The 17,788-nt window shown below is 36.4% G+C and overlaps 1 protein-coding gene across 2 annotated transcripts in view; it reads right to left on the bottom strand.

The window, feature by feature from the left end:
• Positions 1-17,788, bottom strand: part of GLRA3 (glycine receptor alpha 3) — a 240,913-nt gene that overhangs the window by 159,937 nt on the left and 63,188 nt on the right. For both annotated transcript variants that reach the window (XM_003415819.3, XM_003415818.3), the window contains exon 3: positions 10,680-10,747. In XM_003415819.3, the coding sequence (XP_003415867.1) occupies positions 10,680-10,747 (68 nt within the window). The remainder of the gene's footprint in view (positions 1-10,679; positions 10,748-17,788) is intronic.

Here is a 17,788-nt window from a genome sequence, read left to right as displayed (position 1 = left end):
TTCCAACAGTTTTTTTTTTTTTTTTTTTTAACTTGGTTAATTGAAAGTTGGAGTCAGGAGAGGCCTGTGTTGAATAAAGCTGATACTGTATAAATTTTCCATCTATTTTGGAAGAAGATATCCAAAGGTTTAGAAAACAAAAGACAGAGCAATAGATTTAGCATGCATGACCAATTCAGTCACTCCCCTGCCCAACTATAGACTCTGAGAGAGCCCGTTTAGCAAGACATTGAAAACCAGCACTGTATTGCCTGTCCTCTGTAAAATGGGGATGCAGGGGGAGATATTCCACTGAAATGAGTTCTCCAATTTCAATAGTGATGGCATTTCCCAGGGTGACAGAGATTGTTTAACATTACTTAGCCCCGGAGGCAAAATAGACATGGTTAGCGTAACTGAAGCTGAATTGGGGATATTAAGAATACGTGAACCATAGTGATCTTTGATGGTTGATGGTCGACTATGGGATCAATAGGCTTAAAATAAAAGAGAAGCTCATTAAAGAAGTTCCTACCTGTTCTGAATAATCAAAATAACTCTAGTGCTGAAAAATAAAGGATTTTCTTGAGTTACCAAGGGATTCACAAAACTTTACTTAATTGTAAGACTTGAGTGAGTTCACAAATTCAATTCTCTTGGAGAAAGACCCTTAATACATCACAAAGACATACTGTGGATCTTTTTACAGGGACCTGTAGCAATTTACTACGACTATGCTGAAGAAAGAGAACAACTAAGACCTTTCTGAGAACATTGAACCATGGTTCTGAGTTAATTCTAGTCCTTGGGTATGCAGACTGCTACTGTTGTTGACTGATCAGAGGGGCAGGTTATGGAACAGTCAGGTGATAATGAAATTTTGACAATAATTTGTCTCACGGCAAAATTGACCCTGTTGTTGTTTTCTCAATTCCTGAGTGTATGGCTAGAATATGAATGGTCATCAACTGCGGAATCCTTACAGTGAGTAGGAATAATGAGGCCCATAAGGAATTCTCTGCAGCCCTGTTCTTGCCAATATCAGTAATGAAGAGCAGTAGCAGATTCCTGGGCGAGCCAAAGAACTTATCTTAGGGGCTCCTTTTGAAGACTTGTATTTTTTTTATATAGGTATGGTAGTAATTACTTTCACATCTCCATGTAACTCTCATTTTTGGCTTAGGCAGAAGAGAGGTCTTTGTATTAGAATTAACCAGTACACACCCTGGCACCTAGTTTGTAGCTAATATGTCATATATATATATATGGCATCTGGCAGAGATGCCTTCATTGTCTTATCTCAGGAATAGATCTAACTCTGTAGCCTAGTGCCATAATCAAGTCGTTGAGAACATGGATCATCTAGGATCCCATATGACATCCTGCTGGTCTACTGTACTGATGATATCTTGCTGTAGATAGGTGAGTAGGAAATAGTAGGTGCTTTTCTAAGATGCCATTGAATAGGTGATAACCCCCAGAAACTTCAGTGAAGTTTCTCGGTACCTAGGAATTGGAGACATGTCTGCTTATCTCTTTAAAAGAGAAGGTCAAGCTATTTCATTAAGAAAAAGAAACAGTGCTGGCTAAGCCTCTTTGAATTATGACAGCAACATATACAATATTTGAGTATGTTGCCTTGACCCATTTATCAAGTAACTCAAGGTTGCTAGTTTTGAGTTATGCTCAACCTGAGCTACCAACAGTTTTATGAGTACCTATTTCTTGTACATAATACAACTAGAGTGTGTTGCTTTCTATGCAAGTAAATACTGAAATATAGGACAAAGAGAGAGAGAGAGATTTGAAGTTAATACCAGAGGTAGGAATATTTGGATTTGTTCAAACTTTACAGCAGAGTTCATGTTTTGACCAAGTCCTGAGTATTTAAATGGAGCCAGGTGATTGACGTTAAATGGAATATGTGGTTAGTGAAGGTCAGGAGGCCCGGGGGTTAAGGTGACGGCTGCTGCAGCCACTTAGTTTGATGCTAGATGTGGTGACAGAGAAGGTGAGTGTGAACCAGCTGCATGAGCTTTGGATGGAACACGTGTGGTGCAACAATGGTTCCATGAATTAAATAAAAGCATGGATCATCATTATTTTCAAGCAGAAAACGAGTTAGAACTCTTATCCTGTGTCAGATATGGAAAATAAATCTGAAACAAATTTGAATGTATTTACAATTAGTATAGGTGTGTGTGTACGGGAACACACATAATATTCGAATAGTAAAAGCTAAAAAAGAAGAAACCCATACAATGATAAAAGAGAGAAGATAGTTTGGCCTTGAGTCCATGTGTATTAATAGCTTTGCAAATAGCTAGGTGCATATAAATATGTAATTCTCCTCTCAGAATACCTGTGTCTTAGGTCCCATTTTCTTTAGCTGTTCCATATGCTGTGAACCAATGGAGATAGAAATATTAGCCTTGAGCAGATGTATTCAAGAATACCACTTTCCCAAATATGTTTCTTAGAGTACACACCCTCAATGAGGATAATATTTCCCCCAAGGAGGTAAAAATTGGTTCTTGGAGGGCAAAAAAAAAAAAAAAAAAAGAATTCTTAATCTTTTTTTATGTATAAAATGAAGATATACACAGACTATATAAACATATATACAGTGCATCTGGGATATTAAAATTTTATGGAGAGGGCAACCGGGGGGGGAAAAAAGATGTCTAAAAAGGCACCTTAGTGAGGTACAACGAAAATAAGCTTGAGAAAGAGTGTCTTAGAGGAAAAGGAAGACAAAAAGAGATATAGAGCATATTCATTTCTTTTCATGTCTACTGTCAGATTTTGATTAATCATATTTGACCTCATAGTGCTTGGATGAAGAATAGCAATGATCTTCACAGCTAGTCACAATATGATAAAGAGTAAAATATACTTAGAATTTATAGCCTTTTTAGTAGATGTTTTGTGAAATGTGTATACAACAAACATATAATATAGGGTATATTAGGACGATTAATTGTCATTGAAGGACTGAGTGAGCAGAAACTCTAAAAAGACAAAATGAGGATAAGAAATTACTCTAGAAAAGGGAGAAATAGCAAAAGAACACTAAAAACAAACAAAATGGTTTGCACCAAAGAAAGCGGCTAATTTTCATTTCATTAGCTCAGAGAGGGCTCTGGCTGATCACTTATTAACTCCGGTGGAAAGTGAAATGCCAGTCCAGAGGATTCCTGGAAGACTGGAAGTAAAGTGATCCCACGGCAACTGGTTAGTGCCGTTAAGAAGATGGAGGCAACTTCAGTTGCGAGACGGAGAGATGAGAGTTCAGTGAGGGAAAACCCAACCAGTTGCCATTGAGTCGATCCCAACTCATGGTGACACCATGTGTGTCAGAGTAGAACTGTGCTCCATAGGGTTTTCAATGGCTGATTTTTTGGAGGTTGATCACCAGGCCTTCTTCCCAGGTGACTTTGGGTGGACTAGAACCACCAATCTTTCAGTTAACAGCCAAGAGCTTTAACCATTTTCAGTATCCAAGGACTTAATTAGGCAAAAGTTAAGAGGAATTCTTCACTAATTTCAAAAATGTATGGAGCTCCAGAAGGGCTGGAAGACATCCGAGAAGCAAGCACTCCAAAATGTCTTCCATACCCGAAGAGGAAAAATGATACTTCATCAACCTTAATTGATAAGGCGAATGGGTTTTGCAGATGAAGGCTGCCTAGGACTTATCTGAGAATAATTACTGTTTATCTAATTAATGTTGATATATGTTATAAACTAGTTTTGGTTAATTAAACTTCTTAATATAACTTTGTGACAGGATTATTTGTCTTATGTTTAGCTAGTCTCTGGAATGTTGGCAATGTTCCAAGAAACTAATTATTAAGGAGAATTTTTAAAAGATGTTGCTGATTAGGGTAATATGTATGTGGTAATAAAACTGTTTTTTCATGTTCTCCATAGAACAAATGGTTTATGTTATTAAGCCTTCTTGAGGAGATTCAGAGGATAATACATTTTCTTATATTTTATATTTACATTTTAAAAACGAAACCTGCAAGCACTAAACTCCTTTTGGATATGTATCTATGCCCTTGTTGGGTAGGAATTTTCTATTTTCTAATGACTCCCTAAGCACCAAAGACTGCTTAACTCCTGCCTGCTTCTGTTCTATTTGACAGGGTGCTTGTGGCACAGCCCCATGTCCCTGTCACTCTGTTTGTCTGAGTCTCTCTGAAGCACGGTTAGCTTGCTGTTTTGTAGGTAGGCTGGTAGGCTCCTTACAGCAATAGAAACGTGTCACTGCACTCGTCTAGAGAGTGTTGTGTTCACTTGAATTCATTCATCTGCCAGAAATTCAGCATCACAGCTGAAGAAGAGCTATTTGCAATTTAAATAGATTGCCAAGTACTTAATATTAACAGACATGCTAAATCCATCACTAAGTAACAAGTTATGACTAGTGCCAATCATCTTAGAGAACACAATTCCCAATCTTACTGCCCATTTTATCTTTAAAGGATCACATGTCATTTTGGAGTGCATTCTTTCAGAAAACCAAATTCTCTTAGCAAAAAGTGCATGATATGAATGCCATGATGATGAACACCACTGCTATAAACCATTCACAAGAAAAAAATCATTTCTGTGCCACATTAAGTGACCTACAAAAAAGTGCTTAGTTGATCTAAGTACAGTGAATTCTATATAATATCCTTCTCTGAGAGGTCCAGTTGTAGGTAATAGTGACCAGCTAGCCCTTACAAATTAACTTTAAACCTAGCAGAAAAGAGGACTATATGAAGTGACACCTACTATGTCCCAAGGAGTCCTGGTGGCACAGTGATGAAAGATTACAGCCTTGGAAACCCAATGGAGTAGTTCTATTCTGTCCTGTAGGGTTCCTATGAGTCAGGATCGACTTGACTGCAAGTTTCTTTTTTTTGTTGTAAATTATCTATGCCACTACATTTAATCCTGTAATATTCCTCAATTTTTTCCATCCTAAATATTTCAAGTTCCTAAACAGAACACAATTAACCTTTCAAACTACTTATCCAGAGTAAAAAGAAAGTCTACAAAAGACTTTGCTCCAATAAAGGAGAGAAGTTGCAAAAGTGTGTGCCTGACAACTCCCTCTTCCTTGCACAATTATATTCCTTGTGCTTCTTGAGCTATAGGGTCGCAATAAGCCGGAATTGACTTGAAGGCAACGGGTGTGTGTGTGTGTGTGTGTGTGTGTGTGGTATTCCTCAGAAGAACATCTACCTTTGTGAACAGGATCTACAGACAGTCCTTTTTTGAGACACAGGTGCTTGCCAGGATAATCTTGTGGACTATTACACCAGGCAGAGATTTATTCATATTCTTGATGGGGTCACCAGGGTGTGTAACATTCATGCATATCTATCCTTCCGAAACCGTCCCCATAAATAAGCCCTGCTTCTGACTCACCTGTATAAACGATCGTTCAGGGCATAGGTATGCTGTCAGTCACTGGCTACTCATGCTTGTAATTAAAGATCTTTCAGACCAAAGCCAATGCTATATTTGGTTTGGCTTTACTTATTTCTCAAAGTAAGGAAAATAAGATAGCGAGGACAAGATACTAACAGGCATAATCTTAATGTTAAAATGATAGCCAGATGCTTTCAGACCATCTAAAAAGAAGTGGAAAAGTATCTATCTAATTATATTCCACTTTAACCTTATTAAATCTGTATGTATGAGGTATTATTATAACAATCAGAAAAAAAGTACACGCATCTCAATAAGAGTTTAACTCTTTGGCATTAACTACAAAAGACAAATGACTCACTTTGTGGACTTCATTTTCAAATTATATACATTTCCTTCCAATTGTCAAAAAAAAGTTACTGTGAAGCCTGATAGATTCCTGAAATAATTGCACCTTAATGCTTTCAATTTTTGAAAATTATTCTTGGATCATCTTAAGCACTGTATAACAGGAGCTATGATATAACAAAACTCTCTGCAGCCAATCTTAGCGTATTTCATGAATTTATCTTTCTATAAACACAGCTTATGAAAGCAAATGTTTTTTAAAAAAATTATATGGGAAGATTTGAATAACATAAGTAGGTAGATACTAAGTGTCAGTGAAGATGTAGAACAATGGGTAATCTCATAAAATTGCTAGTAAGTATTTAAAACAGAAGGCCTCTTTGGAGAACAATTTAGTATTGTTAGAATCAAGTAATTTCAAACTTAGGCCTGCAACCTTGGGCCAAATGATCCCACTTCTGGCTATATACCAAGGATAGTATTTTGCATATGTGTATTAGAATATAATATGCAACAATTTCTAATGCAGAATTTTTAGTCTGAGCAAAAATATTAGGAGAAACCTAAATGTCCAGCAGAAGCAAAATGAATAAATACATTATGGAATGCCTATTAACATGAAAATGATTACGTGTTCAAGCATGAATAATCTCAGAAACATAAATTAAAGCCAAAAATCAAGTTACGTGCAGATAATAAGTACAGCAGTTTTGTTTATGTTTTCACACATATAATATCTTAACGTCATATATAAAATTTCCTGTAGGAAGATAGGGAAAACAGTGGTTTGGGCAGGAGTACAGAGTCTTCTTGAATCTATTTATAATGTTTAATTTCTTGAAATGGTGATAGATGCATGATTGTTACTTAAATAATTATAATATACTTTTGTATGCCTGGAACTATATATGTATACACACACACACACACAAAGAACGTGTTTGTGTTTGAAGTATCAGTTAAGAGTATGTAAATTGACAATATCAATTTTTTTTGCCATGTTAGTTTAGCTTTCTCTGGAGAATCTAATGATCCAATGATTCGAAGTAATACCTATATGTATGTGCTTATTGTTGCAACTAATTCAAACACAAATTCATGTAAAAAATTTCAAAACTCTACAGTTTGACAATTCTGTGAGATCAGAATAGACCCTGAGATATTCAATTTCCCTCTTCACCTTCATTCATCTACATATGCATACACCTGGAAAACTATTATACAAAAACACTTTGTCTTTTATTTTGTTCATTTTTATTTTGTAAAAATGGATCATCCTATGGGCACTGGTGAAAAGTAATGACTCAGTGGGTAAATATTGACTTAAGGCACATAGCAGAACAATTCTCTAACTCTCTGACATATGTGTAAGAAGATGGAGAGCCATCTGTTTTCCAAAGATAAGAGGCTAAACCAATACATCCATTCTGAAATACTGCCATACATACACACCCAAACTACTACATACATATATATGGGCTTAAAAAAAACAAAATAAAAAAAGAAGCCTAGCTTAAAAAAAGCTCTCGTGCTGGCATCGAAGCCTTATCCACAACACATAATAAGTTTGCAGAAGTATGTCCCACACTTTCCAACCACAAATTTTTTCTCCATTGACTTCTAACATATGAAATGTAAACTATGGAAAGACTATCAAAAGACATAAGCCATAGTATGCCCCTCCCAACTTTCCTTTCTTTTTAACATTTTTAGGGATTCATGGGACATAGAGTTGCCCACTCAATTTTTTTGGTTCTCACATTTCTTGGGACTCTACCTTTTTGAGGGGGATTTGTGAAATGGTGAAAGGCGAAGAAACATTCGTTGAAGCAAAATACCTGGGGTAGAAGGCTTATATGTGAGGTAGCGCATCCAGGAAGTGATCGGGCAAAACTTTTGTCTCTTTTGGGTTTTGTGCAGCTAGATAAGCCTTGGAAGCATATCTGTGGCTTCCCGTGTGATAGGGCACACTGATGGGTTTTGTATGTGTGTGTGTCATATTTGGAAAAACAGAGGTGTCCAATGTACCCCAGTGCAAGGCACCAAACAATGTACCCTGCCACCCAGGTCTGGTGGGACATACAGGTGCCCACCAGTCATGGTGCCCAAGAATACCCCCATGTTTTGTGGTAACCATGTATTCTCACATAATATTTCTAAAACCAAACAAAAAACCTCTTGCTGTTGAGTCCATTTCAACTCATAGCAACCCTATGGGTTTTCCAAATTTGGCACATTGTTGTTGTTAGGTCTCCTTGAGTCAGTTCTGACTCATAGTGACCCTAAATGCAACAGAATGAAACACTGCCCAGTCCTGCGCCATCCTCACAATCCTCTTTATGCTTGAGTACATTGTTGTAGCCACTGTGTCAACCCATCTCATTGAGGGTCTTCCTCTTTTTTGATTACCGTACTTTACCAAGTGTGATGTCCTTCTCCAGGAACTTGTCCCTTCTGATAACATGCCCAAAGTATGTGAAATGCAGTCTCACCTTCCTTGCCTCTAAGGAGCATTCTGATTGTACTTCTTCTGAGATAGATGTGTTCATTCTTTTGGCAGTCCATGGTATATTCAACATTCTTCACCAACACCATGATTCAAAGGTGTCTACCTTTCACATACATAAGAGGCAAATGAAAACATCTGGCTTGGGTCAGGTGCACCTTAGTCTTGAAGGTGACATCTTTGCTTTCCGACACTTTAAAGAAGTCTGGAAAACCTGGTGGTGTAGTGGTTAAGTGCTACAGATGCTAACCAAGAGGTTGGCAGTTTGAATCCCCAGGCGCTCCTTGGAAATCCGATGGGGCAGTTCTACTCTATCCTACAGGGTCGTTATGAGTCAGAATTGACTCAACAGCAGTGGGTTTGGTTTTGGTTTTGTTTGTAGCAGATTTGCCCAATGCAATGTGTTTTTTGATGTCTCAACTACTGTTTCCATGGGTGTTGATTGTGGATCCAAGTAAAATGAAATCCTTGACAGCTTCAATCTTTTCTCCATTTATCATGATGTTGCTTATTGGTCCTGTTCTGAGGATTTTTGTTTTCTTTATGTTGAAGTTGATCCATACTGAAGGCTGAGGTCTTTGATCTTCATCAGTAAGTGTTCAAGTCCTCTTCTCTTTCAGCAAGCAAGGTGGTGTCATCTGCATAAAAGTTATTAATGAGTCTTTCTCCAACCTTTTGATGTCATTCCACAACTCATCTGGTCTTTGGTCACTACTGTTCAATGTGTCAAATCTATTCTTCAGATGATCTCTAAATTCAGGTGGGATATACCCAAGGTCATATTTTGGCTCCCATGGACTTGCTCTGATTTTCTTTAGTTTCAGCTTGAACTTGCATATGAGCAATTGATGGTCTGTTCCACAGTCGGCCCCTGGCCTTGTTCTGACTGTTGACACTGAACTTTTCCATCGTCTCTTTCCACAGAGGTAGTCAATTTGATTTCTGTGTGTTCCATCTGGTGAGGTCCATGTGTATAGTTGCCGTTTATGTTGGTGAAAGAAGGTATTTGCAATGAGGAAATCGGTGGCCTTGCAAAATTATATCATTCGATCTCCAGCACTGCTTCTATCACCAAGGCTATATTTTCCAACTACCGATCCTTCTTCTTTGTTTACAACTTTTGCATTCCAATCACCAATAATTGTTAATGCATCTTCATTGTATGTTGGATCAATTTCAGGCTGCAGCAGCTGATAAAAATCTTCTATTTCTTCATCTTTGGCCCTAGTGGTTGGTGCGTAGATTTGAATAATAGTCTTATTAACTGGTCTTCCTTGTAGGCGTATGGATATTATCCTATCACTGACAGTGTTGTACTTCAGAATAGATCTTGAAACGTTCTTTTTGACGATGAATGCAACACCATTCCTCTTCAAGTTGTCATTCCCAACATAGTAGACTATATGATTGTCCAATTCAAAATGGCCAATACCAGTATCTCTGCATTTTATTTTAGCTAAAGTGCACAACAAAACTACAGGGCAAGGGAAAGAGCAATGTGATCTTTAGGAAAATAATATAAAATTCAAAAGGAAATGAATTTACTCTGTAACAACAGTTTTCTTTATTATTCTTTTACTTTGGTTACATAAAGTGTTCCCAATTACAGTGTTTAATGAAGGTATATACTGCCATTAATAAAATATTTATTTATGATGTTTAAACAATTACTGCATTCTTTTGGAATAAATAAATAAATCAGAATACTTAAAATAATGTAAATAAATTGGTAAATATACAGAACAGTTAAACATGAAATTATTTACTGCTAAACTTATGTCTGGTTATTAAAGAGCATTGAAAAGAAGTCATTAATTTGGTAAAATTGTAAGTTTAATTTGAGCTTTAATATTAGATTGCTGAATTGGGAAGAACCAATCTTGTTTTAACAACATTTTCAGTAGCCCCCCTTATCCACAGAGGATATGCTCCAAGACCCCCATGAATACCTGAAACCAAACCTTATATATACTATGTTTTGTCCTATACATATATACCAATAATAAAGTTGAACTTATAAATTAGGCTCAGTAAGAGATTAATAACAATTACTAATAATAAAATAGAACAATTATAACTGTATAATGTAATAAAAGTTCTGTGAATGACAGAGGGGGACTGCAGGAGATTTCATCACGCTACCTACTCATTTAACATTTTTGGACTGAAGTTGACCCATAAATGAAACCTCAGAAAGGGAAAGCTCCGATAAGGGAGGACTACTGTATTCTCTAATATGCCATATTTAAAGGAAAATTACTAACAGCAGTTGATTACAATTTAACTATATCACCAATTTCATGTTTTAAAATCTCATTATATTTTACTCTTAAATCACATCATATTAACAGAGAAGTTGCCATTAATGTGATTTCAAAAGACTCCAGTGTGAAAGTTGTTACAAAGTAAGCATGCCTACCATGGTCGTCTCTGCGATAGAGCCAAAGCTGTTTATGAATATGTTGCATGTAACATTAACTGGAGGGCCTGAAAAAGAGATTAGAACATAAGGGCTGTTTAGATACTTGTCTAAGATGTTTTCAAATAATTGCAAACTCTCATTATATTCATGTATTAGCTGCTGATTTAAAAGTGAAAAAAAAGAACATTTCTATATATGTGTATACACAGATGATAAATATCTAAGCAATCATTTCATTGAGTGACAACAATTTGGATTGCGGATCCTAAGGTTCATGGTCTCCTTAGGACACTGATGCTGACCATTATGGGTAGACATTTAAGCTGTCTTGGCCTCAGTTTCCTTGATCTAGATATCTCTAATGGCTCTGTAAATGCCATTTTAGCAAGTCCAACATCTAAGCCCCTTCAAGGACAGTTTCTATTGACTTTTATTCCCCCTTTCATGGGCTATACTCTTTCTTTTTTTGCACGCCTTTAGCTGAATACTTTGAATACTTGAAAACTGGAACTCTAGATAATATAGCAACTCTGAATATCATATCCCCCCTTTGCAATCCACAGTTTGTTTGCTCTAGTTGGTTATTTCATTGTTGTTTGTTTAGTGACTTACCCAGCCTAACACTGTAAAATCTGTATTCCCTGTAATGTGAAGCCACTAAAGTCTCTATCCAGTTAGCTTAGTGGTCAACTAATGATTGGTTAGAGATCTCTTTAAATTCTTTGAACCAATAAATCTTCCGCCCTTTGCCAAGTGGTTTTTGTGTGTGTGTTGGGCCACACCTTCAATACTCAGGCAGTTTATAACTCTGCCTTAGTCTTAACTTCCTGCTTATCTTGGGCTTGAAGATGAGAGATTCAGACCCTTCTCAGATTCATTCCTGGGCATGTAGAAAGCCCTAAACATGTACGTGGACTTCTAGATCCACAAGAATGTATCAGAGATTTTCAAAACAGCCTATGGACATCTCAGTCCTCAGTTTTTCTTTTTAAATTTTTGGTCATGCTTTTGTTTGCCTCAACTGATATCACAGGCTTAGGTAGCTGCAATATTAAACAATTGTAGCTTATTATTTTCAACAAATGCCACAAGGATAGGCTTTTCTCACAGAGTTAAGTCAAATAACCATAGCCCTCTTTGAGAGGGGCTTTTCCAGGGAGTTACTAGATGGCCCAAAGAATGAAAATGTTTGGGATGGGATTTTTTGAAGAGTTCTAATACAATATGGCCCCTCTGGTTGCTGCCAACTGGTGTTTTTCACAGCTTCCATGCTTTCAAGCCTTCTAGTTTTTGAAGCTACTGTGTAGTTGGTGAATGGGGCATTGAAACAGGCTATACTGAGATTTAGCAGATTTCTTGAATGAGAGCTCTTCATATTTTTGTAAGCTTTTCATTGATTTTTGGAGTTCTGGCAAAGTTAATTTTGACATGTTTTTGTTGCTGTTATGAAGGAGTGAATTTACAAACATTCTCATTCTGCCATTCTGGAAGCCCCCATAAATGATTTAGCACTCATCATAAAACCAAGATTTTATTCTAAGAGACCCATTTATTCACTCTCTTGCCAAATATCTAAAACCTGTGCACACCAAATTGAAGAAGAAACATGAGGAATGTCTTCTAGTGGTCAAGAAGAGCAGGAATCAGCAAATTATTAAGCACGTCTTGTTGCCAGGCATTGTGCTAGCTGATTCATAAAAAAGATATTATTTATTCATAGTAACCCTGAAGATGAGTATTTTCAACCACTCCACAGACTAGAGAATTAAGGCCCAGAAAGGATATATAATGTGCTAGTAAGTAACCCAGTGAGAATTTGAACCATTGGTCTGATTCTGTCATTTTTTTTCTCAACCATATGATGCTATTTCCCAATCTTCTTCATGACATTCAAAGATTTTGCTATCTTACTACAAACTTTGTTATTAGTGTTAGAGCTACATTAAAACAAAACAACAACATTGCAATATTTTCTGGTAGAGGTTAAAATACTCCACCTGTGTTAAACTCTACCCTAGTCAGATAAAGCTACATGCAAGAACTGATGATGTTTAAGCCTAATGAATTTTTTAATTTTATTTTTCACTTATACATAATTTAGAAGTAAATTGATTTTTACATGGTTTGCTACCAAAAAAAGAGCACCCCCTTTCCCTATAAGCCCCATTTCCCCCTCTAGAGATAACCACTTCAACTCATTCAATTTGTTCTTTTGGTATTTAATTTCTTTAAATATTTTGTTTATATTGCTACTTCTAGATGTTCTACTCTCAGGCACATGTTCTGACTGCCCACAACAGAAAATGAGGATTAGCCTTCTTTCACACACCATCCCACCCACCCCTACTGATACAACCCTTTTTTGTCCTCCCATCACCCTATTATAGTTCAGTTGTCATTTTTGTTAGGTCATTATTCGGTTTTTATATTATTATGACGATGTAAGTATTACTCCTGGCTAAGCCATATATTATGATTAATTTTCACCTTACACAGAAAATTGTCCTGAGATAGATAATTGCTTTATATATTTTACTTGGCTTTCTCTATATGTATCTTTAATTTAGTCCTGAGTTCTGGAATGTCTAAATTATGATTCAGTATGTTCAAATGCATCAGGTGTTCAACTAATTATACCTTTTTTTAGACTTACTCCAAACTAGAACTTTTTAAAAATATATATTAGAAAGTGTTCAATGATATTTATTGAAGAACTTTTCATATTTTCAGAATATTGTGGTAAAACATATGTGACAAAATTTGTCATTTTAACCATTTTTAAGTGTGTGATTCATTGGCATTAATTATATTCACAGTATTGTGCAATCGTCACCATCATCTATTTCTAAAGTGTCTTTCATCATCCCAAACAGAAAATCTATACCCATTCAACACTAACTACCCATTTCCCCTCCCTCCAACTCCTGGAAGCAATTACTCTACCTTCTGTCTCTGTGGATTGCCTCATGTAAGTGGAATCATGCAATATTTGTCCTTTTTGACTGGCTTCTTTCATTCAGCACAATGATTGTTTTCAAGGTTCATCCACGTTGTAGCATGTGTTAGAATTGCATTCCTTTTTATGGCTGAATAATATTCCATTGTTTATTCATTCACTTAGGTTGTTTCTACTTTTGGGCTATTGTACACCAATAGTCATTGCAGAATTATTCACAATAGCCAAAAAGTGGAAACCATCCAGATATATAAATGCAGAATTATTAGGCCAAAATATGAATTAAAAAAAAATACTGAACAGATGTTACAAAATTTTTTAAGAAATTATGTATTTATTAATATTCTCACTAATGCTGTATAATAGGACTGTCTCACCAGACATTTCTGGAAAACTCCTATAGTTTTTTTTTTTTTTAGAAGCATTTTATTAGTTGGGAAATTTTAAAATGGCATTGAGACTTAATATCCATTTACTTGAACACTGAGGGAAAATTTTCATCTTTATTATTTTTACTTATTCTCTAAATTGCTCAGTTATTTTGCTGGATTAAGTACAGAGCATAAAATGAATAAAATATTTAAAAATAACCATAGGCCTATGAATTCTAAGCTGCACATTGAAATTATCCAGGTATTGTTAAAAAATATTGATAACTGATTCTCACCTTCTTATTTTGTTGCTATGATTTGGAAGCAAGGCATCAGCATTTTTAAAGGATCCATAGATGGTTTGTGCAGAAATGTTTGGAAACTCCTGACCTAAGGTTTTTGAGACTAGGAAGCATCCTTGTTCACTTGGCCATAAGGCTAAAAATGAATTGTGATTTTCTTAGAGATGAAGAAATGGAGAGAGAGGAGAGAGTGACTGGGAGCACCGAAAATGCAAGGTCATTAACTTCAAGTTGCCTATTATAAATCTGGTGAACAGGGCTATTAAAACTGGGAGCTGAAAAGAACTCAAAGTTTATTAAGCACCAAAATGCCTGGAACACAAAATTCGAACATACAGAGAAATAAAACTATTTTAAATATGCCAGGTGGACATGTGAGAATAAAGAAACCCCAGGTAAGTCCTGAATCCTGAAAGTGCTATACTTACATGATTAAAAAAAAAAAATGTAGCCATCAAGTCAATTCTGACTCATAGCACCCTATACGACAGAGAAGAACTGCTATAGGGTTTCCAAGGAGCAGCTGGTGGAATTGAACTGCCGACCTTTTGGCTACCAGCTGAACTCTTAGCCACTGCACCACCAGGGCTACACTTATATGATTAAATGATTACCAGCTGACAATTTTTATCTTCATTCGTTATTTCTAAATATTTACACATTTCTAGAATTTGTAAGATGATAGAAGTGTTTTGTATGCTACTGTGTAAGAAAGAACTCTATGGGGCAGTTTTGCTCTGTCCTGTAGGGTCGCTATGACTTGGAATCAACTCTATGGCTGTGGATTTGGTTTGGGTTTATGTAAGAAAGGAGAAAGCAGGGATATCTTACTCCATGGTTTTTTAATCTCTATTATAAGGGGAATACAAAGTCACAATTATCTCTCTGAATATAATTTGTTTAACTTAATGTCTGAAGTGATGGCTTCTAAAAATATACACAGGCTGACTGGCACCCTGGAAAAGCTAAAACCCATCATTCTTATTTTCTGGGTTCTTTTTTCTTTCTTTTTTTTTTAAACACTGTTTGTATAACACTAAAACTCTACTGTTTTCTTTCACTGGCAGCAGCAATATGGATCTGAGGGATGTTATTTGTTTTGAGGTAAATTCTGCTTATTTCTATTTATTCCCACACTTTGGAAAGGGGGAAAGACAAGAGATTTAGTATTGAGTTGATTCATCTTCAAATAAAGTAGTGATGGAGATACATCCATGTGTGGGAACATGGACCAGGATGAAGCTGCCACTAGAGAATTGCAGGTGTCTAGTGATTGTGATCTCCTTCGCTGAAGCTGGAAAAAATCTAGCAATGGGAAGATGGTTGTTTTTATATTTGAATTTAGCAGAGACAGGGTCTTTATAATTTGGACTTTAACTTCTCCCTGGGCATTGAATAAAGGGCACATAATTTTCAATGATATTTTTGTCCTAATTCTTTAATTTAAATTTAATTTTAAATTGAAGAACTCGGCATAAGCATAACACCCATATTTTTATACAAAAATCCTCACACCTGGACCAATGAGCAACATTATGATAAATGGAAAAAAAGATTGATGTTATCAAGGATTACATATTACTTATATCCACAATCAGTGCCCATGGAAGCAGCAGTCAGGAAATCAAACGACAAATCTGCTGCAAAAGGCCTCTTTAAAGTGTTAGAAAGCAAAGATGTTACTTTGAGAACTTAGGCGGGCCTGACCCAAGCCGTGATATTTTCAATCACCTCATATGCACGTGAAACCTGGGCAATGAGTAAGGAAGACCAAAAAAGAATTGATGTCTTTGACTTATGATGTTGGCGAAGAATATTGAATATACCATGGACTGCCAGGAGAACGAACAAGTCTGTCTTGGAAAAAATACAGCCACAGTGTTCCTTGGAGGTGAGGATGGCAAGACTTCATCTCACATATTTTGGACATGTTATCAGGTGGGTTCAGTCCCTGGAGAAGGACATCATGCCTGATAAAGTAGAGGATCAGCAAAAAAGAGGAAGACCCTCAATGAGATGGATTGACACAGTGGCTGCAACAATGGGCTCAAGCATAGCAAGGATTGCGACGATGGTGCAGGACCGGACAGTGTTCTGTTCTGTTGTACATAGGGTTGCTATGAGTTAGAACCAACTTGATAGCACCTAATGATAACAACAAAGATCCATGTAATTATGGACAATGCTCTTGAGAACTAGAATAGAGGTAAAAGTTCAGCATAGGCATCAGGCCCTGATGTTAATAATGTCTTCTCTGATGCTTTTTAGTGCCCCTTAGGATAATGACCCCAGGAAGGTTCTGAAAGGACCAGAGTATCAAGGGAGAGAGCTGTTTTGTAAAGTCGGCAGAAGGACTGATATTTTTCTTTTTCTCCTCAAATCGTGGCAGTGACATCCCCAGTTAACCAGAGGCTAGAGTAATAAGGTCAATGGATTCAATAAGAAAAATAACACATTGAGGAACGCTCACAGGTTTCCACAGAGGAGAGATGGTCATAGGAGAGGTAACTAATTTAGGCTTTTACTAATAGTTTGATTATGATGCCTCATAATATGTGAAACAGGCTCCAACCCCTCCCTCTTCAACCTGCCTCTGAAAAGATTTAGAAAAACTCTTCCTTGAAGCAGAATATTTCAATATCTAAAATTTATGTGGGAGTAAAAGATCTCACAGTGCTCTCAGGTCTAAACTATATTCTCTGATCCATATGTTACCAGATACTCTCCATGTCTAGATATTCAAAAAAAAAAAATTAGAGCACATAAAATTCTATCTGGTACCCATTTGACCATTTATTTGTGTATACATTCTCTTCTTTATCAGAAAAAAGGGTAAATGATCGGATTGATGCAACAAACCCTTGGGAGTTATTACTGATTCTTAGTCATGGGAGAGAAGTGAACCAACATAACAATACGAATAGCTGAAAAGAGAGGCAAAAGCTTGGAGATAGGGAAAACAGGCATTTATTGTAATAAACCAAGTGGAAGGTAGAATAGGTCTAACTGACAATAGTGACAGTGGGGGTGGATTACAAAGAATTAAGTGGTTATAGCACCATAATGCTTGGAAAGTATTGTATTCTACGCTTCAGGTTTCCATGTCAGATTAGGGCAGCAATCTTGGTATACACTTTCTATCTTAGTCATCAGTGTAAAAAAAAAAGAGAATGAAGTTTAGAGAAGAATGTAATTCTTCCACGGCCATTACAAAGAACACCTGTTTAGCAGTCCTTGGCCGATCTGCTACTTCTCTGTGCCAAAGCAAAAGCTGTTTCATCTACCCAAAACACTACTATGTTTAGCAACAGAGCAAATAATGGCTATAACATCCATATGGCAAATTGTTCTTTTTAAATTGTTCATTATATTAGCCATCGTTGGCCTAAAAAGCAAGTTACAGTAGTTGCAGATGTTTTCCACAGCATCTTTTCTTTCAGATTTTCCTTAAAGAAATAGAAGATGGCTTTTAAGTTC

Source organism: Loxodonta africana, chromosome 21 (genome assembly GCF_030014295.1).
Source record: "Loxodonta africana isolate mLoxAfr1 chromosome 21, mLoxAfr1.hap2, whole genome shotgun sequence".
Lineage (NCBI taxonomy): Eukaryota > Metazoa > Chordata > Mammalia > Proboscidea > Elephantidae > Loxodonta > Loxodonta africana.
Note: the sequence above shows the minus strand (reverse complement) of the source record. Positions and strands in the feature narration are given on the sequence as shown.